The 23666-nt window shown below is 44.5% G+C and overlaps 1 protein-coding gene across 1 annotated transcript in view; it reads right to left on the bottom strand.

Moving 5' to 3' along the window:
• Nucleotides 1–1718: 1718 nt before the first annotated feature.
• The window catches only part of LOC122157354 (histone-lysine N-methyltransferase 2C-like), a 28218-nt gene continuing 6270 nt past the window's right edge, over nucleotides 1719–23666 (bottom strand). Inside the window, exons 2-3 of the mRNA XM_042812955.1 lie at nucleotides 15903–16041; nucleotides 1719–1944 (exon numbers count right to left, since the gene is read on the bottom strand). Of these exons, the coding sequence (XP_042668889.1) occupies nucleotides 1734–1944; nucleotides 15903–16041 (350 nt within the window). The 3' untranslated portion in view covers nucleotides 1719–1733. The remainder of the gene's footprint in view (nucleotides 1945–15902; nucleotides 16042–23666) is intronic.

The raw sequence follows: 23666 nt of genomic DNA, 5'->3' as shown, positions 1-23666 counted from the left end.
CCCCCCCCCCCCCGCCCCGGGCCCGGCCCAGGGGAAGGGGAAAGTTTGGACTAAATTATATCCTCATGACTCATGCCACGACAGGCGCTCGCCTCCCCCCCCAACTCCAGCACTGTCAGCACCGAGGGGCACCAACATCAGGCTCAGAGCACAGGGGCTGAGCGCATCAGCAAAGAGTTTGACCCCAAGTGCTGTGGTGTTCTCAAGAGCACAGCGGATTTCTGACAAAATCACCTTCAGTGAACATCCTCATTTACTCTGAATCATTCTGAACAGTAACATACTTCAGCCCAGCCTGAACTTTGTGCTTAGTCTCTTTTCAGGCCACCACTTGAAATGCATAAGGAGTGAGAGGGTGGGGAGGGGGGCTGCAGCAAACCGCTTTCTCTCCGCCGGCATTACACAACGCCCATTTTTACACTGTTGACATAATTATTTGGCAGCATGCTGCATCCTGAACAAACAGCAGCAAGTACAAAGCCACACCGAGCCACCTCCAGTCACAGCCGAACACGAACAGCGCCGAAACGTGAAATCAGCGCTTCGGGAGGCTCGTTTCAGAGTCTGTGACAGACCCAGACCGAACTCCTGCAGTAAGAGGCGCCGGGCGACGCGCGGACCCGGCACTGCTCGGCGGCCCCGCGGCTGTTCCACCTTAAGGCGGGCGCTGCCGCCCCTCAGCCGGGCCCCGCGGGCTGGCGGCGGCCCCGAGCCCGCAGCCAATCCCCGGCCTCCAGCGCGGCCCCGGCCCCGCGCTGCCCCGGCCCCGGCCCCGCGCTGGAGCGGGCGGCACCGCGGCGAGGGCGGCCCCGGAGGGAGGCCGTGGAGTGAAAGCCCTGGGGCTCCGAGCGCTCCTCCGTCCTGCATATTTTTTTTTTTCCCAGAATTACTGGATTCCATAATTCAGGCGCTGCAGCAACTCTCCTGTGAGGAGACAGCTGAGAGTGCTGGGGGCTGTGCAGCCCGGTCTCATCAGTGACAGCTGTTGTCAGCACTGCCCAGTGCCAGGACCGAGACAGCGGGCCCAAAGTGGCGCACAGGAGTGAGCACCAAGCAGCGCCGCGGTGCCGTGCGGGTGATGCACCCTGGCACGGGGTCTCTCCTCGCTCCAACGAGATGGCCAGCCGTCACCCGGGGATTGGAACACGGGCAGCTTCAGAAGCCCCCTGCTCCTATCTTTCTGCATGCTGCCTTCAGTTTACTTAAATCTCAAAACAGACCTGTGCATTGATAGTAAACACTTTCCTATGGTCTTCCATTCAAGATTCTCACTTAAGGGCAGAAACTAACCTGTTTCTGCAACCATTTCTGTACTGCTTGCAGGCTTAAAAAAACCACGACCCAAAGCTACTGAACCATTTGGCGGAACGGTTTTAAACTAAAAGAGGGGAGATTTAGATTAGATGTCAGGGAAATTTGCCACTGTGAATGCAGAGAGGCGCTGCAAGAGGCTGCCCAGAGAGCTGTGGAACACCTCCAGGGATGGGGCATGAGAGCTGGGCTGGACAGGCTCTGGGCAGCCTGATCAAGTGGCTGATCGAGTGCTTTGCAGCCCCGCCTATGGAGGAGGGGTTGGATGATCTCTGAGGTCCCTTCCAACCTAAGCCATTCAATGACTCTTATTAACCACATCAACTTCACAATTTTCACAAATGCAACAGTACCTGCAGCACATTTCAAAGCTGCGTACAAACCAAACCCATAAGGCCATAGATAGTTATGGTGAAACACACTTACTTCTTCTGCCCTCTCTGTTTGCGCGGCACTGAGTTTTGCTTTGGAGTCCTCTCACAAGCTCCATCGGCGCTGTCGCTGGCATCGCTCTTGTTTAAAGGCTGGTTCTTCCATGGGATGACATACCCAGGAGTTGGGCTGAATTGCTTTAAATCTCCTTGTCCTAACGAGCTCCGTTCACCACAGTAACAAAAGGCGCAGAGTTGTTCGCTGTGGGAGGGAAGATGATTATTTGGGAGGGGGAAAACAGCAGAAACTGTTCCATTCAAAATCAACTTCTGTGCCAGGTCAATCCTTCATATCAAAACAACGGCAGTTCCTGAGTGCTGTCAGAACCCAACATTATGGAAATCCATTTCCAGCTACTTACGTAAAAGAACTTTTGCACTCACAGAAGTGCATGATTCCAACAAGCAAACAAAACCCACCAGGAAATATCCAAATGATTAATATAACCTAACCATTCAAAATTTCTCAGCGTGTGACAGTTTGTTACATCCCAGCTGTAAGGGGATGGGAAGTGTGAGCGCTGTGTCTCGAGGCACACGTTAGGTAAAAGGTGGCAGAAAACAGGGCAGGGTAGGGTAGGGTAGGGTAGGGTAGAAGAGAGTAGGGTAGAATAAACATAATTAACAACCACCCTCATTATAAGACCTCAGCATTGCCACCACAAAAAAGGGAAAGCCTTCTGTACATGATGCACATGTACTACACATGTACCTTTCTACAAGCACATACACAGTGTGCTTATATCAAAAGATTTATTAAACATGGAAACAACAGCACGGGAACAGTCACAGCCGTGACTGCAGTCACTCTGAGCAGGGTATGCACGAATCCAAGAGTCCTCATTTCACATATAAAAACAACACCTCGAAGCTTTACTAGAGGAGATGTCTATTTACAGAACTGTGACCATTAAGCTCTCCCTGTACCATTTGCAATTACGTTTTAGCATGCATAACATAGCAGCAGCACTGAAATGACAGCTCTGACAGCCCTCCTTGTGTCACATCATATGGAATCTACTGAAAAATATTTCTATAATAAACATATCCACAATCTTAAAATGTGAACTTCTGCAACTAATGCAGTTTGCATTGGTTTCAAGGGAGGCCATTTAACACATTTTTATGCTTAAATGAGCAATTCTGTTTTCTTCATATTTACGCCTTGAAGACCCCATAAAGATGCCTCAGGGAATCAGGCACTTGGCTGGAGGCCTCGTTTTGACTGGATCCCATTTAAATAGATGTAAGCGCATCTGCAATCTGCAGATTTGGGTTTTGGTCTGCGCTGGCTGCGTGGATGAGAGAGGTAATGTGGGAAGAAGAGGAGATCTTAAAGCTAAGCTTGTGCATAATATTTACTGAATTTTGAAAGGAGAATATAGAGTGCCCATGCCTTTCCAGCCAGGTGAGGCATGAGCTGCAACAGAAGAATAAAGTGAAAAAGTTCCAACTCAGCACAGAAGACACTGAGAATCCAGGAAAACCCCTCTGACTTGATTTTGCACGCTCTGAGCCAAGTCCTTGCCCTCACCATAAAACAACACCAGGAGAAAAAAGAAAAAAAAGAAGACAGTACATACGTACATGAACTGCTATTACAGTACTGGTAATACCAGGCAGAGTCTAATGAAGACAGCAGTGTATTATGAATTCTCAGCCCCAATTGAGGCCCCACACTTTCACTTACACCATGTAGGCAGCACTGCACTTTCTCCGGGGCACACATACTCCTACGTGGGGACACGCAGCTCAGTGGGCACATAAAAGAGGTCCCATTCCTGGTACTCAGATGAACAACCTGCCATAGTACTGGTGGGGAATGTTCATCTTCGTATTTCTGACTTCAGTCACACATCTCACATGGTTCCACCCAAACTGTTGGCAAACATCTGCCACTTTCCAGAAATCTTTAGGAAAAGGTACCCAAAGGTAAAATGATGTAAAGAAAAATGACAATAAACGTAGCATGAGAATGGGGGTTGTGTGGGTACAGCTGAAAAGTAGGTATGTCTCTGTCAAGCTGGTTCTCAGGGTGGCATAGCAAGCCACAACTGCTATTTGTATGTCAGCGAGTGTAACCTATCAGACCAGTAGCAAAACCTGACCTGACCTCGCAGGCAGAGTTTGTAAGAGGGTAAGCAAAGCTCTTTGGGCTAGCTGAGGCTAGGGAGACTTGTGAGGGGACTTAAGGGATTTAAGCAGGCAGCACAATGGCCTATAAATTACAGTAGTTACAAACACGAGATTATCCACAGCGGAATAAATAATTATTCACACATCCTGTTAGGACAGACTGTCGCTACTCACTAACAGACTTGAGGATAATTACGACTGAAGGAACAAAGCTCCTTCAAATGAAGTCGTAGCAAACATGCAATAGTGTTAAGACTTAGAAAAGAATACGAAGCAGTAATTTTGACAAACATGAACTTTTTAAGCCGTAGTACCTTCCAAAGGCATGCAGGGGTAAAGCAGACGTTTCTGGAGGCTGCCTGGATCACAGCTTTCTGCGGGCGGAACGAACAGCAGAGCTGGGAGATTCACAGCTCCGCCGTGGAGCGGTGCGGACAGCTGTGCTGCTGTCAGGAATCAGATGGTTTGTGCTGCTGCTGCTCCAGCAAAGCTGTGGACGCGGCTGAAGGAAGCGCTCCCAGCAAGGAGGGGGGTTGGGGAATCCTTTGCTAAAGGCTCGTAGGTGCATAAGTAAAAGAAAGGGGAAGCGGAACGTGGTCAGACTGCTGTCAAGAGGCTGAGAAAGGAGGGGGGAGGGGGAGGGAGGAGAGATTATCAAAGTCATAAAAAAAAAAAAGGTTCTGATGCTTTCAAGGGAGAATGAACAGAAATGCATTGAGCACCCAGGGAGCTAGCAGCAAACAGAGCGAGCGTACTCCCTGCCCAGCAAAAAGCACCAGTGCTCTGCTCCTTGACTTGCCACGCTGCTGCTCTGTCATGCAATACAAAGTGGCCAGTTCCACCGCGTGAGCCTTTTAGGTGTGAGTGCTCAGTAAATATTTTAAGTTATGTCTGTATGGACAGAAGGTAGAGTTTTTTTATTCATATCATCTGAGGATAGCAGAAAGTACTTACAAATCTACTTTCCATATGTCAATATGCAATTAGAGGATCTAAATCTGTGGTGCAAGTAGAGCTCTCATATTGAAGATAACAAAATTGAGATACTGGCAACTCTTAAGATCAAACTCAAGATCTGTTATCATAATTAGCATATTTTCAGAACAGCCTAATTCAAAATGGGATAACAAGCAAGAGATGGTGTGTTACATATCTTTTTATAAGCTTCTGAGGAAAAAAAGAAGCTTAAGCTCACCAATACTGTACTGAAGACACACTTATGAAGCTCCAAAGGAAAATTTAAATTCATCATTATTGTTAACTTCAATGCAACTCTAAATTTTCCTAGAACAGATGCTATCTTACACACATAAAGTTTAAACTTCCACAGGTGGTTCATTGCCAGGAAGAGCTGGCAGCTCACCTCATCCTAAAGGACTTCATACTTTTGTATGCCCACAAATCTTAATACATGATGCAAAGAAAAACATTTTCCGAACAAAACAGACGTGCAGCTGGATTTAAGAGATTCAGTAAAAGGCAATGAATTTAACACCTGAGCTAATGCCTGGTCCCACCAAGCCTTGAGAGGAAGTCCAACTTTCTGAGAAGCTCAAAGAGATGCCCTGTCTGACAAAATCATGTAAATCTCAGCACTCTGCTGCTGCCATCGTCTCCTGCAAGCCTCTTCCACAAGCAGAACTGACACAGCCCCCTGACAAGAATCTCAGATGCTACAGTTCTCCACAGTCTGCATCCCAGCAAAAGAAAAGAAAATGCCCTACAGACAGTTAATCCTGGAGGAAGAGAGAACAGTCACAATTTACTTAAGTGATGACATATGGACATTTAGGACTCATCCTAAAATACAAACTTTCTTGTTCAAAGGATTTTGTTTCGACACAGCATTGGGCAACCAGTTGCACAATATTAAATTATAACCAGAGAGGAAAAACATCTTCTGGCTGGCTTGCAAATATTCCGTTAGGGAATTAAGGTAAAACTGATGGTCCCCAAAACTTTGTTAACAGAACTAAGGCTGACCATCAGACTTACCAACACTTGAATAGCACCGAGTACCACTACAGTTAAACCCCCAAGAGCAAACAGAAGCCCCTCCAGGATCCTTCTGAGTTGGCAAATGGCACCGGGGTATCCTGTGTCAGCCAAGGCTCTGTGACAATGAGCAGATGTGCAGACTGAATTAAGGAAACATGCTTTGTTTACAAGGTCTCCCGTATCTCACAGATCTACGCTCATGTCTGTATGAGTGTTGCTGTGCTGCAGACAGAAATGATTTCACATTGGTCTCTGAGTTACTGTGACCCTCGATGGGATCAGCAGTGACCCCTCACCCTCCTGCTCTTCATACCTGGGTGGAACTCGGGACAATTTGCAGCCATGTGGGGCACTGCTGTTCATCCACAAGCCGAGCGAACACACCTCTGCCTCCTTTCGTCATGAGAATCCTTTCCTACAAGCACACCTCTGCAGTTCTCTTCACATCCCCAGGAGACCTGCACATCCCATTGCCAAGGAAGAAAGCAAGTGCTGTGCTGATCATATCTACAGGTATGGTGCTTTAAGGTACGCGCTGCTTCTAATACTAAATGATGAAGGAGAAGGCCTGGAAAAAATCCCTCAGCCTCCTATTCTGCATAGAAGTGCTAAGGATCCCCTTCTTTCAGAGGAACCCAAAAATCCAGCAGAGATGAACAGAAGCTCTTCACAGCAGGAGAAATACGAACTCATGAATTCAACTCAACAGATGCTCTCCTCTTACATCTTCTCAGACTACATCTTCTTACATCTCAGACTTACATCTTCTCCTCCCAGACTACAATGGAACAACAACTGTCAAATAATTGTACTGTGCATCTCATCTTTTCAAGCACTCTGATTATTAAGAGCAGAGCTTGTCACTGCTGTTGACACAGGAAAACCCGGGTTGTGGCAGTTCTGTTATGGTCTGCTAGCCATAACCACTGCCTTAATGTGATGACCACTGACATGGCCTTAACAGGCGATCACTACTGCTATTTACTACGACTGCATTAAAGTTTTTCATTTAAATACTAAAAAGAAAGCAAAGAGGGTATCATTTGATTTTTGCCATGAGTTTCCTTCTAAATGAATCATGTTATCATTTTTGTAACTGTCCAGAAATGTCTTTGGGATGCCTTTTTCACATACACCTTAGCACTTCTGAAGAGTGAAGCTGAGAGGATTTATGCCTACTTTGCACAGTATAAGCAAACTTGTTACAGATTTAAAATGTTTTAGCATGCATTTTTCACAATTACAAATAAGCTCAACACAATGAAACGGAATACTTAGGAGCAGAGCAGAACTTATCATAGAATGGTTTGAGTTGGACTCAATGACCTTTAAAGTCCCTTCCAACTCCCCTACAAGGAGCAGGGAGTCGACAGAACAGAGGGATGTGTACAGTTTATCAAAGCAGACTGATGAGAATTGGCCTTGAGAATTAGTTTCCCAGCTAACCCTGTTAGTTGTTTTACCGTATGTTAAAAGGCAAAATTAAACACTACGGGGGATCTACTATTTACTTAGCTGTGCCAAGTTGTGATAATGCACTCTTTGCCTTCGCCCTCATTTTATGTTGTGTTATTTACAGAGTAAATTGTTTTTCTCCTTAGTGAAGATGTAGCATTGTATCGCTTCTGAAAATTCAAATCAAGACCTGCAAGCTGCGTTTTAACAGAAAACAGATCCCTGACTTCAAACGATTCCAGTGGTCGGCATCACTGTGTGTTCTAATATGCGAGATACTCACAGAGGTGAAGTTATTATAACACTTTGGGAAGCGTGGAATATTGCCTTTTCATCACCTCAATATCATGTTAGTCTCTGAGCTGTGATAATAAAGAAGCTTGAAGGAAAACTACTAATGCAAACTTTGGAGCAATCCCATCACAAGAGACTTCATCTCATGACACCCTCATCCCAATGACTTCCCATCGATAGAGCACAGCAACACAATCCACTGTCCTGTTGAATGGATGATATTGAGGCCTGAGAAACATGAAAAGTACAAAATAGAGATGTTACAAAGATGCAGAATTTCGCAGATGTAAGCTATATTTAAATGTTTTACATGCGATGTTCCCCTTCAGGAAACTGAATCACAAGACAACTTGAAATTGTGAAGTCACTTGACACTCTACACAGAGGCGGTTTTGAAGGCAGCATGTAACTGCACAGTACAACTCCTTTAAAAAAAGAAGGGTGGGGGCAGTTTGTATGAACTTCAGAACTTCCTGTGAAGAATTTTCAAACTTCTAAGTTTGCACAAAGCAATTAAACAACATTAGACAGTAATTGCTTTCCAATTTCTTCCAACTGGCACAGTTGGAGTTCTACAGCCATATAATCTACTTAATGATACTCTTGCAATTTGAAAGAAAGCATTACCCCCCTCCAGCATTACCAGCAAAACAACACTTTTTTCCTGAGTTTTTAAGATTTAAAAAGTACAAATATGTACCACATGTGCCAGCTTTAATCTAAACAAATGTTTAAAGTTCAATTAGAACTTCACATGCCATAAATACAGGGGGAGTTATTAAAATGCCAGTGTTAACTAAAGTGAATGCTGGTCTGTTCCAAGGCCAAAGTCCTTCTTCTATGTCCAGCTGAATTGACTCTTGGTCTCAAACAAAAGATCCCACATAGAATACAACTGTCAGCAGACCTCAAAGGTGGTACTTCACACTGTTTTGAGAGGTATTTTGTGAGTGATAAACACCTCCCTCCAAAAAAGAAGCAGTGTGGCCTGTATCTTCACTGTGCCTTGGCACCCAGGAAGTATTATCTGTTCAATACAGATTCCCTCTTCTGGCAAATCAATATACATCATGCCAAAAATGCACTGCCCTTGCAGAGGTGGCAGCACCTTTTAGGAGGTTTGTCATAGGTAGGTTTGTATGAATGCTAAATAACATCTGGCCTGAAAAATGCTGAAATTTAATATATACCAAGTTGGCTGTTTTTTCAAGAAAGTCCCATCAGAACTGTTCAGTCACATTAGGGAACAGCAAAGCGCGCTGTTCTGCATAATTCAAGCCTCACATCTTTGAACACTTGCTTACAGCAGACATGAAATACAGCAGTGAGGCTCTTCAGCCAGAAGGGCGCTGGGTCAGGTTAAAGGTCCGTCCACCCAGTATGGCCAGCGTTGGAAATTTGATAAGCAGATGCATGGGTGGTGTTAAAGAACGGAGCAAACATCTGATCCTTGCCATGTCCCTAAGTATTTTCAGTTCAGAGCTTTCCTGAATCAGGCACTACTCTTCAGTATTCAGCAATTCTCAGTTTCACTCCCATGAACATGCCAAGATTGCTCTTCAATTCACTTTCCTTTTTTTTTTTTTTTTTGCAATCCATAACATCCTTTGGCAAGGATTTCTGCGCCACTCCAGACAACTGTCTGCTGTGTAAAGAACCCCCTCTCTTCATTCTGCATCTGGCCCTGAGAGTTTCATTTGACAAATCCTTAGTTTCTTGTACAGAACAGTCGAACACAGCAAACCCTCCTGAGGCCACCTACCATTCTGTAAGCCTGTTCTCCTCCTCCCCCAGTCTCTTTTACAGACTGAATGGTCCCAACTCATTCGCCTCCTTTGCGTATAAAAGTTACTCCTTACTTCTCAACCTTTTTGATGCTGTGACTCACCTCCAGTTTTCCATATTCCTTTATGGAGGTACAGATATACTTTCTATAACCCCACCACAGTTAACCCAGACTTCTTTTTCTGAATGTTTCTGATCCCACCAACCAGACCACACGTGCTCACGCAAAGCTTTGGCACATCAAAGCTATGAGCTCAGAAACTCTCAGCACTAAGCATGCCCCAGTCTCGCAGCATCTCTCAGACTCCAGATACACAATCCTTTCCCCGTGTAAAGCTCCTGGCAAAGGTTAGAAATGCTCACAGGACCATCTCTGCCACAAAGGCTTATGGCTGCTCTGAACCCAGATTTTGTCATTTAAATTGCCTATACTTGCAGTCAGCCCTGTATGCCTCCATGAAGAGCAGCATGGATATGAAGAGGAGAAACTCTCATCTGGAATGCACAGCAGTGGAGCAGGAGGGAAGACGAAACTATGGCTTAAGACTTGAACTCGATGTGAAGGAAGGCATGAATGAAGGGGCAGGTTGAGTCCAAACACTTACTGTGTAAGGGACATGGAAGGTGATGGGGAAACAGGACAATCATAGAATTATAGGATGGCTTGGGTTGGAAGAGACTTCAAGGATCATGGAGCTCCAAACCCCTGCCACAGGCAGAGCCACCAACCTCCACATTCAGTACCACACCAGGCTGCCCAGGGCCCCATCCAACCTGGCCTTGAACACCTCCAGGGACGGGGCATCCACAGCCTCTCTAGGCAGCCTGTGCCAGCACCTCACCACTCTCATAGTAAAGAACTTCCCCCTGACATCCAACCTCAGTCTTTCCTCCTTCAACTTAAACCCACTTCCCTTTGTAATAGCACAATAGCACAAATGACACAGAAGCCAAAGGAAGCAGGAAGAGAACAAGAAAAACAAATATGAAAATGGAGGAACTTGTGAGAAGAAACGTCACAAACAGAAGCAGTGGTAAGGGAAATGCAGACCTGTTGAGGAGCCAAGAAAGAATGCCGTAGAGCAGACTGTGCACAAACTGATGAGCAGAAAGTAGGGTTAGAAATGTAAAGAGAATGGAATATGATGATGAATCATCAGTATGAAAAGGAGTCTAACAAATAATGCTGGAGGGGAAAAAAAACAGACAAGTTGACATTTGGAAGAAATGAGAGCGGACACTGCATTCACTGAACACTGGAACTGAACTGGATGCCAGCCTCCTACCACCATTTGCGGCCAGAAAGTACCCATGTAATCCTCAGACAAAGCAGGCATCCCATCCACTTCTGCGCTTGGTCTGCATGAGGCTGCCTACCAAGTACTGCTGTCGGTACTTCAGCATGGTCTGACAGACTGCCAGCCCTGGAATCCAGCTCATGGGATGCTCCTGTCTACCTGCCATCTCTCAGAGGGAAGAAAATCTGTCCAAACAGTGAACAGATCTGGCCTGCCAGAGGTAGGCTGGCTGCCCACAAGCGGCAGGACAGCTGTACATAAGCAACAGGGCAAAACCAGGTGGAGAGAGGCAGCTTAGCAGCCCGGCTGAGACAGAAAAACTGCCGAGGAGCCTTTGTGAAAGGTAAGCTGTGACAGAAAGCAGGGCTCCACAAATCTGGGGAACCTGCTCACACAGCACAGGAGGCATTTCTAAATACTGTTTCAGTGGTTGGATCATCTCTATATAGATGGACTGTGGAGAGCTGTGCAACTTAAAGGCATGGTTATGCATGCCAACCAGGCAAAAGTTCCACACAACAGCATTAAAAACATTAAGGCCACAATGTCAATTGTGCAACTCAAGTATAAGGCAGGATTAAAGCTGCGTGTGAAACCTTTCTTGGCCCCTCCCTGTGCAATACCCACGTTGTGCTTCAGGAGGGATGCGGACCATTTGAAGAGAAATCAGAACAAGGAGAAGAATCAGAGCTCAAGGAAATGTGCTCTAAAAGAAAATGAAAATAGGAAAGAAATTTGGGATTTTTGTCATAACATGCTGGGTAAATGAACTGACAGCCTTTTGCAGAGATGAACGAAGTAATCTATCTTTCATTATCTCTGGCAGATGGTACAAGAAGTAATGAGATAAACCCAGAAAGAAGAAAATCTGAGTTAGACCTTACAAAAATCTTTTCAACATTAAAAACACTGGCAGATACTGTTTGAGGAAGAGCTGGAATTATTATTACTGGAAGAATTTTTAGCAATTTATATCAAGTTCTGTCCAGAATGACAGCTGTAGTTACCAGCCTTGATGATTAGATGACTTCCAAAGGCCCCTTTCAGCCCTGCAAATCTGAGACAGAACTGCTTTAACAACTATCAGTCTAAAGGCAAAACCATGCAATGATTTCAAATGCATTGATTTCAGTTGCCCTGTTTCATTCACTGGGTCCACATTCTGCACACAGAATTCTTACAGAGAAGCATTCAAGTAAAACTACAAACCAGGTAAGAACACATATGCACAAAGTGATCGATGTTTCAGAATTAATCTTAATTCTGGTATCTCCTAAAGTAAGTGCTTGACTTTGCAACTTAAGTTTTAAACATATTTGATATTAAATGTTTTATCTATATCCCTCCTGCCTAAAGAGATCTAGCTTCTCCTGCCGTCGCTGCAGTGCTTTTCTATCTGGATTATCTAATCTCTGTGCCACTCCACAATTTCTTTTTCCACTGAGTGTTACAAGTTTTGTAATGCTCTTTCCTTGGAGATTAAAAAAGAAAGAAAAAGATAAGGAGTGAAGATTATGAAGTTCACTGCTGTTTTTTCACCAGACATTATCTTTGTTCACACAATCAACAAATGTTCGTCAACTCCTTTCTGATGGAAGAAAGCACCCCATCTCTCCATCTCCAGCCTCCAAATCTGATCTTAGCAGCAGCAACAATATGAAAATGCTGTGGTTTGACCAACTGCAAAGTGAAGCAGGAAAGCAGAAAGGGAAATTGCCAAAATCAGGAACGCTCTATGAAAATCTCCGCTTCTGCTTGGTGATGTTAGGACTGTTCTTTCTTACTAGTTCCAGCAGAAGGACAAGTTGATGGAAAATAAAATGAACCAAAAGGTGTTTTGTTCTCCTCTGAAACTGTGCTTCCAGGCCATTCTTGTTAGCTTTCAGTGCTTGGAGATGACAATGTGGGAAATAGGAGGAAGGTAGAAGTGGGCTCTGCTGCAAGTCCCAGCCGGCTCCTGGCCCTGCTCCTACAGGCAGCACAGGCCAAGCACAGCCTCCTTCCCAAGCGTCTGGACTGCGCTCAGCCCTACGTCCTGGGCTGACACAGCCTTCTCACAGGGCTTATGAAAAGAAAAATGGAACAACCCAAGGAAAAGGCTCCAAGCCCCATGGCACTGCTGATACACAGTGCTGGCAGCACTACTTCCACCGCTGCCAGGCTCGATAGTTTATCTTCTCTTGACGTTGCTGCCCCTCCCCACTTGCGGTCAATAATTCACTCATTGCTTCTCAGCACACACACAGGCCTCACCCCTTGCAGCCTGCCCTACCCCTATGGCTCACATGCTATTTATTTCAACGGCTCCAGCATGTTGCCTTCTGAGCGGCTCTCCTCAACCCGTTGTTAAATCACCACCCCCAGTCCCAGGCACAGAGAACAGCTCTCCTGGAGTTCCCTCCCACCCTACATAGGGCAGAAAGGCTCCAAATCTGGAGGCCTTCTCCATCTCCTGTCTCTTGGATATTCCTCACTTAAACTCAGGAAGGATCAGAAGAAAGATACCACGCTAGGCAAGCTCTGGGGAATCTCTCAGGTTCTGAATGTCCCATCCTGGTTCTGATGCATCCTACTATCTCTATTCACTGTACGTTCACTATTTTTGTACAGTGAGTTGTTTATTTAAAAGGCTTTGTTTTATGCCCCATGTCCAACGCTTCTTTAATACCTTTATTTACTACCAAAGACAGAAATGCAGAATTCACTCATATTCAACTCTGTTTATTGAAAAAGAATGTTTACTCAGAGGGCAGTGAGGCACTGGCACTGCTGCCCAGAGAGCTGTGGGTGCTCCGTCCCTGGAGCTGCTCTGGCTGGACTGATGGGGCTGTGAGCCCTGATCTGGTGAGCTCTGCCCATGGCAGGGGGTTGGAACCGGATATCTTTGAGTCCCTTCCAACTCAAACCATTCTGTGAATCTATGAAAAAGTGATGCATTGCCTACTGCTGGTGCTTTTCTATGTTCTGGCAAATTTCTTCACTGTCTGTTAAAAAATATTCCCGTAACTCTCACATACCTCAACTTATATCTTAATTTTTACACATTTCCACTGGATTAATTTAATCACACTATAAATGAAGTAGAAAAACTTATACACAAAGAAATGAAGCTGGTGAGAATGTCTAATTTGGAAACCAACGTCTAAACTGTATTCCCAAGTTACAGGTTTCAAATCCTTATGGAGTCCTACTCTATACTGAATCTCAATACATTTCCTCCCACCATTATTTGAGAAGACCAGAAGTCATTGCTGTGTGTTACTTCACACATTGCATTTTGTCCTAAGGAAACAGAAACAAGCCATCCAGCATCCAGTCCTTCCAACCTGCAAGGCACAGTGCCTGTGTGAACACCTCACAGACACTAATACAAACGATTGATCAAGGAGTCACAGCTCAGAAGAGGCTTTCTTCTGGTAGGTTTCAAGACACAGTACCAATAAAACCTGGCGTTGTATTTTTTTTCCCACTGTTATGAGGATATCAACAATTTCTCCAACTAACATGACGCCAATTAGGCATCCAAATCCTGAACTGACTGAGCGCAGAGAAACCTCAGACTCCCAATTACTGTTGCACATCTCTTGAATACATTTCCTTCAAAAACATCAGAAGTGGGGTATGACCATCGTTAATTATCAATTAATAGCATTTAGCTTTTTAATGCTTTGATCAGCTGAAGCAATAGGTTCACAATATCCTTTCAATATTGACTAATCAACCTCAGCACTGCAAGCTGGCGGAACAAATAAGTTGAGAACAAATAAGGGCTGGTTCAGAACTATGCTGGGCTTTTGTTTTGTTTTTTTGGCTGACTGTTGTCCAGCTTTTAAGAAAAAGTTTATGGGTAAGGAAAGTGCTGTAATCAACTATTCACTATAACAGCCAGAAAGCAACCTTGACAAGAACAGAAAGCGGATGAAACAGCATTCAGAACATTTTCTGCAAAGGATCCAAAACAGGATGAAATGAAGAATAGAAACAGCTGTTCAGTTCAAGCCACTCTACTTACTGACCACAATTTAGTATTAGCATAGGAAAATGCCATTAAAAGCAGTTTTTGTGCATTTCCTTCAGGTATACGCACCAGGTCTATTTAAGCAGAACTCTCTGTAAGGAAGGAAATACCTACTGGAACATAGCAAGTTTGCAGGCATGTAAAATGTGAAAATGATACATGCAGAAAAAAAATTAATTTTTTGTGCATGGGAAACGTGCTGTGTGTCTGACAAGGAGGAATTAAAATGATTACAGTATTGTCTCCAAGTCTGTCAAAACAGAAATACACCTGTAACTGCCTGCTAACAGACTGGTAACAAACTGCAGCAGAACAGGACTGTTCACAGTAGCTCTCATATTCTGATACTGCTTCAGCAGTGATCACAGGCAGCATGGTTTAGTTTTCCCCAAACAATATCATTAATCCTAACTAATGCTTTCACTGATTTGGGGGCAATTTATATTCATAGAATCACAGAAAGACCTGGGTTGAAAAGGACCACAGTGCTCATCCAGTTCCAACCCCCTGCTGTGTGCAGGTCACCAACCAGCAGACCAGGCTGCCCAGAGCCACATCCAGCCTGGCCTTCAATGCCTGCAGGGATGGGGCATCCACAGCCTCCTTGGGCAACCTGTGCCAGTGCCTCACCACCCTCTGGGGTAAAATCTTTCTCCCAATATCTAACCTAAATCTCCTATATTGACAAAAACTTGGAAAAAAAAAATCAGAAATACTGATTTTCCAGTATTACAAATTCTTAAATAAGGAAAAGTACAGTAGAACTGACAAGATGGATATATATAAACAACTGTTTGTTCCTGAAAACACAGAAATACAACCTGAAAGTTCAGAAATACTTTCATACAAATTTGCTTATACACCATTTCTCAGGAGGAATGCTTCAGTAACCACAACGCATCTCAATCTCACTTATATCTGCTTGAATTCAAACAGCTAATATGCTGTAATTCGAGAGTTTACCCATGTAATCTGAGGACAACATTTAAGAAGCGTGCTTTTCACCTCAATCTCCCTGTACACTAATTAAGCCATCGCTCTCATATACAGCAGCTGCCAACACAGACTGTTATTACTGATGCTTCAGAGCACCAGGAGTGTGCCCTGAGCCTGTGCTCCAAGCACTCTGTGCCCCATTCCAAGCCCTGTTCCAGCACCCATCTCTTGCCCACTCACCTGGTTTTAGCTTCGACACCAACAGAGGCAGTGGAGCTTGCAGACTCCTCGGATACTGAGCGCTGAAGGACGGGTGTTAGCTGCTTGGTGCTGTCCACTTCCACCTGGGCATCCTCTTCTGCAGATTGCTCTTTGACTTCTGTTTGAAAATACAGATAATGATTATTTATTTTGACTACTAAGACCAGACCTGTAAGCAGACGATGCAAATATCTATTTATAGACAAATTAATTCATGTGTCAGCAAACGCAACAGAATAGTAGAGTGAGAAAACACCATCTTTATGCACCTAAAACATGAAACTGAATGCTTGTGAAGATTTTTACATACCACAGCATATGATGGTGAGATGGAGATGTTCCATAAGGCATGAGGCAGGGGAGTGGTGCTCAGTGACAACCTTCTCTTAGGAGGCAGCAGGTTTACACGCATTTCCAGCTGCTAGAAGCTGAGCTCTCCTTCTCCCCTCACCTCCTTTTCTGCCCTTTCAGCTCAGAACAAATATTGAAGTGACAACACTAACTTGGGCTATAATACAACGTTTTTCTCTCAGATTTGCTTTAACTTCAATCAAGTCCCTGCACTAGTTCATTCCTGGTCACACTGATTCTATGCTGGCACAGTTGCTAGACAGAAAAATATACATCTACAGCTGACAAAGCTTCTGTTTGTCTAGAAAGTTTGTTTCTGAGCAGAAACATGAACCAAAGGACCAATGAGTGTGCAGCTTAAACTCCGACCCTGTTAGGTTGTGTCCTCTGTACCACCTGAGTCAGATGTTTGTCAGCAGAACACTGCAGGGCATCACTCTGGGTGCTCCAGCATGCAGGGGCACAAGGGAGCTGCTTAGGGCTGCAGAGCAGTAAAATGCAGTATTTCTGCCCTCCCCAAACCTTTATTTTTAAACCTAAGTAGCAAAAATCATAGGGGTCTGGCTGATGCTCTTTGCCACATGCAGCTTAAGGTACTTTTGCCTTCTGTCAGTGGAGAAATGGTGGAGAGAATCACGGGATCAGAGAATGTTTTGGCTGGGAGGGACCCATCCAGATCCAACCCCTGCTGTGGGCTGGCTGCCTCCCCCTTCCCCCCCAGCTCAGGCTGCCAAGGGCCCCATCCAGCCTGGCCCTAAACAGCTCTGGGATGGGGCACCCACAGCTCTCTGGGCAGCAGCGCCAGTGCCTCTGAATAAAGCATCTTCTCCAACACTGAACCTGAGCATCTCCTCTCTTAGTTTAAAACCATTCCCCCATGTCCTATTAATATCAGACTGTGACAGAAGAATCCGTGACATAGGTAGGCATGCAAAAAAAAAAAAAAAAAAAAAGCTGCTACAAGCTTTCATATTTTAAATAAGAAAAATAAAAGAGGAAAATCTTCAGAACATAAAATTGCAACTTTAGGAGAGCATATCTCAGTCTGCAATACTGAAATTATACACCCACCAGAGCAGATCAAGAAGGGGAAATCTTTCATACAGAGAGACTGAAGGAAAATTATTCCGTAACCTGGAGTGAACTCATTTAGGGAGGCACTGCATAATGTTTAAAGCCCTCAAAGAAGGCATAAAAAAAAAAAAAAAATACTTCAGAGAACCACAATGCTGAGAAAAAAGAATAAGAAATTCCTGTACAGGACTGGGTGTGCCAGATATCCGAGCTGGTGTAAGCTGGAATTGCTTCATTTATTTTAGTGAAGCTACTCAGTAATGTACATCTGAGATGCTGCTGGACATGTGAAGCACTGCAAAAGGACTGCCTGTCACAAGGCCATATGGTTCACTTGAAAAGCAGCCCACCAGCCTGTCCTGAGGAAAAAAAAAAGGCAAAAAAGAGCTTGACAGACGTTTGACACTAAATAAACACCCTGCTGGGAATACATTCCTTGTAATAGTAAACAGCCCCACTAAAAAACAACAACAACAAAAACAAAAATCCCACACAAACAACAACCCCTCCATCTGAACGAACCATCCCTACAACCATTCTGGGACTGCTGAAACAGGCCGTGCTCTGCAGAGCCCTTTGGAACAAATTGCAGTTAGTTTCCAAAGCACGTTGGATCTGAAAAACAATTTCATGCAAGTGGCCCCAAAATTTCTATGCACAACCTTAATTAAGAGCAAAAATTCCTTTTTATTAGCCAGATGAGCATCACTGTGCATCCTGAAATGTGCACCATTCCTATTGAGTTCATAGGTTCTGCATCACTACAGCCAAAACCTCCACACAGCCCAGCACAACAACGCATGAAGTGCTGGAGGAAGATCATCAGAAGTCGTGGCCTGGCTGTGATGCCAGCACCAGCACCTCATCCATTTATTTCACCTAGTTAAGCTTTGAGAAAGGAACCTTGCTGTGCTTTGCACCTGCACAAACTTTCCAGTGAACAAAAATCATTTACTGTTCACCATCTTTCATCCCATTACACACGAATGGACACCCATTAGAGTAGAAAGGCAAAGTTCAGGAGGGTTGAGTCATTCTCAAGAACTCAAGACAGATTGTTTCCGTACTCACTACATGTGCTCGCACCAGTATGGTGCCTCCTTACTGCTGTTTGCTGCTCCAGCAAGGAAAGGCCCTAAATTATACTAAAAGAGATGAAGAGCATCTCAAGTGCTGTCTCTGTAATAACCAAACTGTGTCTCAATACGCATCGCTGGAAGAGCGAAAATGTGGTGCTCACTGAACCGAATGAGAATGCTTATGTTAGTTTTGTGTGCCATACTTCATCTTTGTGAAAGTTTTCCAACAGAAGATTAAGGAAGAACAGACAAAACGAGCACCATGAGTCAAACTCCCAGGATGCTGGGGGTCCAGCACTGGCATGGGAAAGGTGCTGCTGATATCCTTATCACTGCTTCAGAGATGTTCCTCCAGCATCTGGCCTGAAACATTATCTGCTTTTCAATGTCTTTAATGAAGACTCATCAGATTTGGCTAGGGCATCCCCTTTTGAAGTTTCTGGGAATGAAGGAACCATGAATAATTAATAAATATGAAGTTCATTTGCAGACGCATATAGAAGGCTTTATTTTGCATCCCATTTTCATGACTGCTTCTGTCAAACTTAAGGTCTTGCCCATTGCAGTGAGTTGAGGGGGGCTGAGAATTGAAAAAAATTATGCAATTCCCAACTGTTTATAAGTTTATTTCCTCAGCAATTATTTTTAATCTCCTTTCTAGAGGAAAACACAGCAAACACTCAAAGACAATAACTAACAGCAGATGCCATTCTCAATAGATTACATAGGTCACCCACTTTTCTAATATGAGCTGGTTTCCTTACTTGCATTGCTTATACACAGAGATACAACAGACACAGGGAGGGTTTCTGAGGCTGATGGAACACAGGCTCACATGTGAGAACCCTGGTTTTTGTGAGCCCACCTGTGGCTCTGGTTTCCTTCATGAATGCCAGTGGGAAAGAGAAGTCTGGTGATGGCTGGAACGTCATTACATGGTCACGGTTTTCTCTGGAGATGTGGTGAAGCAATAGTGATGAAGCAATGCTGACCAGAGTCTAAATTGCCCCTTTTCTGTTTCCTAGTAATCACAAGATGCTGTTCTTCAGGTCACTTGGGTAAACCCATGGCAAGATAAGGAGATATGTGTGCAGACTCTGCTGTGGCAACAGGGCAAAGATATCAGCATATCCCTAAGTTTTGTTACTGCTTCTGTTGTTTTTTGAAGGTAGAGGCTGGGTGTTATTCAGTTAGGAACTATTTTCCAAGGCAAAAACTGGAAAAAACAGCCAAAAATCTAAGAAGTTCTGTCATCACAAAAATCTCCTTTAAAATCTTACAAGACACTCTTCAGTATGCAGTACCCCTGGTGGGAAAAAATAAATAAAAATAAAAATAAAAGCAGTGGCAATAAACGTAACATAAAAACCCCACTGCTGTTCTGATGCACCGAGTCGGCTGTTCAGCCCATTCACCGGCTGGGACTCCGCTGTCAGACCTACTTCCAATTTGGCAGACAGCAAAGCAAACGTTAGGAGCTTCCAGCACTCGCAATAAGAACAGAAAGCATTACAGGCTGGAAAGTGCCAGTACCAGCGAGTGCAGCAGGGGCATCGCGGGGGTCTCAGCTGCTGCTTACTGATGTGTCTTCTGCAAAAGGGAATCGTAACTTTTTAACTTGTAGCCACAGTTGTTGTTTGCACAGAAAGGGGCATTGCTGCTGCAGACAATGCCTAACGTGACCAAGTGTTTCAGATGGCCTTCTAGGGCTCTACAAAAGCAAGACCAAAACGCTCCACTTTCTAGGAGAAATTATTTCCCTTTCCCACCTCACCAACAAAGCAAGTATCCGTTCACCAGAGTTCAGGACACAGAATCACAGAATGGCCAGGGTTGGAAGGGACCTCAAGGATCAGGAATCTCCAACCCCCTGCCACATGCAGGGCCACCAACCTCCACATTCAATACCAGACCAGGCTGCCCAGGGCCCCATCCAACCTGGCCTTGAACACCTCCAGGGACGGGGCATCCACAGCCTCTCTGAGCAGCCTGTTCCAGCACCTCACCATCTCTCATAGTATAAAACTTCTCCCTAATATCCAACCTAAATCTTCCCTCCTTCAACTTAAAACCATTTCCCCTTGTCCTGCTGTTTTCTACCCTTTCAAAGAGTTGACTCCTCTCTTGTTTATGGCTTTTAGGTATTGAAAGGCTGCAATGAAGTCACCCCGCAGACTTCTCTTCTCCAGGCTGAACAAGCCCAGCTCCCTCATCCTCACAAGAGCAGAGCAGAGAGGGCCAATCACCTCCTTATCCCCGCTGGCCTCCCCTCTTCTGATGAAACCCAGGATACCATTTGCTTTCCGAGCTGCAAGAGCTCACTGCTGGCTCATGTTCAGTTTTTCATCCATCAGGACCCCCAGGTCCTTCTCTGCAGAGCTAGAAGACACAGAACACAGAACAGAACCATTGCCTCAACATCACCTTTGTAAGGCCCAGCGCCTTATAAATCATCACCTACAGCACCCTCTGAAGTGCAGCAATCTTCCACACCCCGGCCTTTTATGAATGGGTTTTAACAGCAAAAAATGGGGAAACAAATTGACATGCTGTGGCTAACCAGCCCCACACACACCACCAGGACACCACAGAGCCAAACCAGGGTTACTTAAAGACACGCAGAAATGGTTGCTAATAGCTACTGCCTTTACATGGCCTTCAGTAAGTTTATAGCCATACAGTTCTCCTGCTGAACACTCAACTGTGAGGGAGGGGGAACAAAGCAGACAGAAGTTCAAGCGTGACAGCAATGACCAACGTACAAACTGCTTTGGCATAAACAAAGTCTTCATCTTCAGTCAACAGTGCCAAATTCCATTCCCAAAAGTAAGATGCACGACCACATCAGAAGTCGTTGCTTGGTTTTTGTTTTGCAAGTGATGCACATCTTGCATTTACAGACCTCTCCATAGCCTTCTTTCACCTGCTGAAGGCCAGCACAGTGATTTACCTACTTTGAACCTCATTACAAATGGAGACAAGGAGAGAGCCTTTTATTGCCTTTTGGACATTTCATTGTCTATGCAACACTTCATCCAAACACATGTATTTGATATAAAAAAATCACATCATGCAAATTTTGTACTCGTTACAAAATAAAAATATGGCTTTTGGTGTACAGCCATCTAAACCAACTTATGTCATTGTAAACAACGTATTCTGGATAACCAGCTACAAGTGATCAGACATCACAAGCTGGAGGTGGTGTTCCATAGCATTCATCTGCTTACTTTTCCATCATTTGTTTTTCAGGTCTTTTTGAAAGGCCTTTATTTTTCATGCCTACAACATTCAGTAGCAATGAATATAAGTACACGCTGAGCGCAAGCACACCTACCTTTATGCTCTGACCATGACCTGATGTCTCCTCATTTTTGTGTTATAAAACAAAATGAATCATCACTCCCTGTTCATTTTCTCCCTGTCACTCATCATTCTGAAGGATCCTATTAAATTCCTCCTCAGTCATATAATTTAAGGTTGAAGTCTTTTACCTTAACTGTTCCCTGCACAGAAGCTATTTTTCCTTTATAATACTTGCTGGTCTTCCCTGTATTTTCCCTGTTATAGTTTGTCCTATTAAAGAAGGGGAAGCAAAACTGCATACAGCATTTAATATGCTGTCATGTCACAGATTTATAAAGCAATGGGGAAAAAAAAAGAGACACCCACAACACTGGGTGTTATTCCTTTGTCAGTTGTTCTTAAAACGTTTTCCTGAAGTCACCAAAGTCCTGGCAATCTGAAGAACAGCAGTATCACCTTCTCAGGTAGCAAAGTATATTTGAGAGCCAACTTCTGTTTCTACAAAACACAGAAGGTTATTTTCCCCTGCACAATGTTTTACAGACACTGTATCAGTTTTCTGTGGTCCTTCCTCAGCCCTTTGCAAATGGGTATTTCTTCTTCATAGAAGAAGACATTATAGCAGCCCTCCAGGACCTGAAGGGGCCTACAGGAAAGCTGGGGAGGGACTTTTTATAAGGGCAGGTAGTGACAGGATGAGGGGAAATGGTTTTAAACTAGAAGAGGGTAGGTTTAGACTACATATTGGGAAGAAAGTCTTCACTGTGAGGTTGGTGAGACACTGAACTGGTTGCCCAGTCGGGCTGTGCATGCCCCTCTCTGGAAGCATTCAAGGCCAGGCTGGATGGGGCTGCGAGCAACCTGGTGGAGAGGGAGGTGTCCCTGTCTACAGCAGAAGGGCTGGATGATCTCTGAGGTCCCTTCCAACCCAAACCATTCTATGAATCTATTTTCCTGCAAACATTTATATCATCAGCTACTTTTGTTCACTTCTTGTATCTGATGCAGAGAATGGTTACCAGGGCAGATCCTTACAGGACTCCAAAGCCAATCCATTCCTAGCAATGATTCAATTAGGCAGGACTGAGATCCAAACTTCCTCAGCAGCTGTTTTACCAAATTGGTGAGTCAGCTTTACTAAAAAGTGAGATAGAACTGAAATCTACTCCAAACAGTACCATATCCAGCCATTCTATCAGAAGAGTGCATGATACCAAAGATCCATGCTACTATTTCAACATATTTGACAGGTCACACCGACACCAATTCCCCTACCATCACTGCTGTGTCCCTATTCATTGCAGGGAGTTGGACTAGATGGCCTTCAGAGGTCCCTTCTGACTCTCAGGGTTCTGTGATTCTATGACTAACAAAACAGCAGCAGGAGCACTAGGCTGCAGAAGGCTGCATGAGCAGGGGCCTGGAAAACTTCAAAAACCTGTTGGTTATGTTTCACAAAGCATAGTTTCGTATGTAAACTGCAAAACCAGCACTGAAGAAAATCAGTTTTAAAAGGTTGCATTTCAGAAAGAACCTCCACAGTGAAAAACTGAGTGAGATTAGAATTTTGAAACAAAGAGACTCCGCGACAAAACAGTGCCACAAACTCCTGAGGTATCAGGAGTCAGAGGGAAAAGATTTTAATGTTTTCTGAACAGCCCGTCAAGTTTGGATGATGATAATTATCAACTGAGACTAATGATTTAAAGGAAAATGTACAGTACCTTCAGGCTGCACACGATTTCCTTATTACAAGCAAATCACCAGAATAAGAAGAGAAATAGTAAGATGCTTATAGCAATAAAGGCCCAATGAAGGCCCCTCAGTTCTGACAGTTCTTCCAGTGTCTGGACAAGTAGCAGACAGCTACGTAGTTAAGAGGGAACTCAGAATGGCCAGGGTTGGAAGGCACCTCAAGGATCAGGAATCTCCA

Source organism: Centrocercus urophasianus, unplaced genomic scaffold (assembly GCF_019232065.1).
Source record: "Centrocercus urophasianus isolate 14NV4802_14NV808 unplaced genomic scaffold, USGS_Curo_1.0 seq_1314, whole genome shotgun sequence".
Lineage (NCBI taxonomy): Eukaryota > Metazoa > Chordata > Aves > Galliformes > Phasianidae > Centrocercus > Centrocercus urophasianus.
This window is presented reverse-complemented; position numbering and strand designations above follow the sequence as displayed.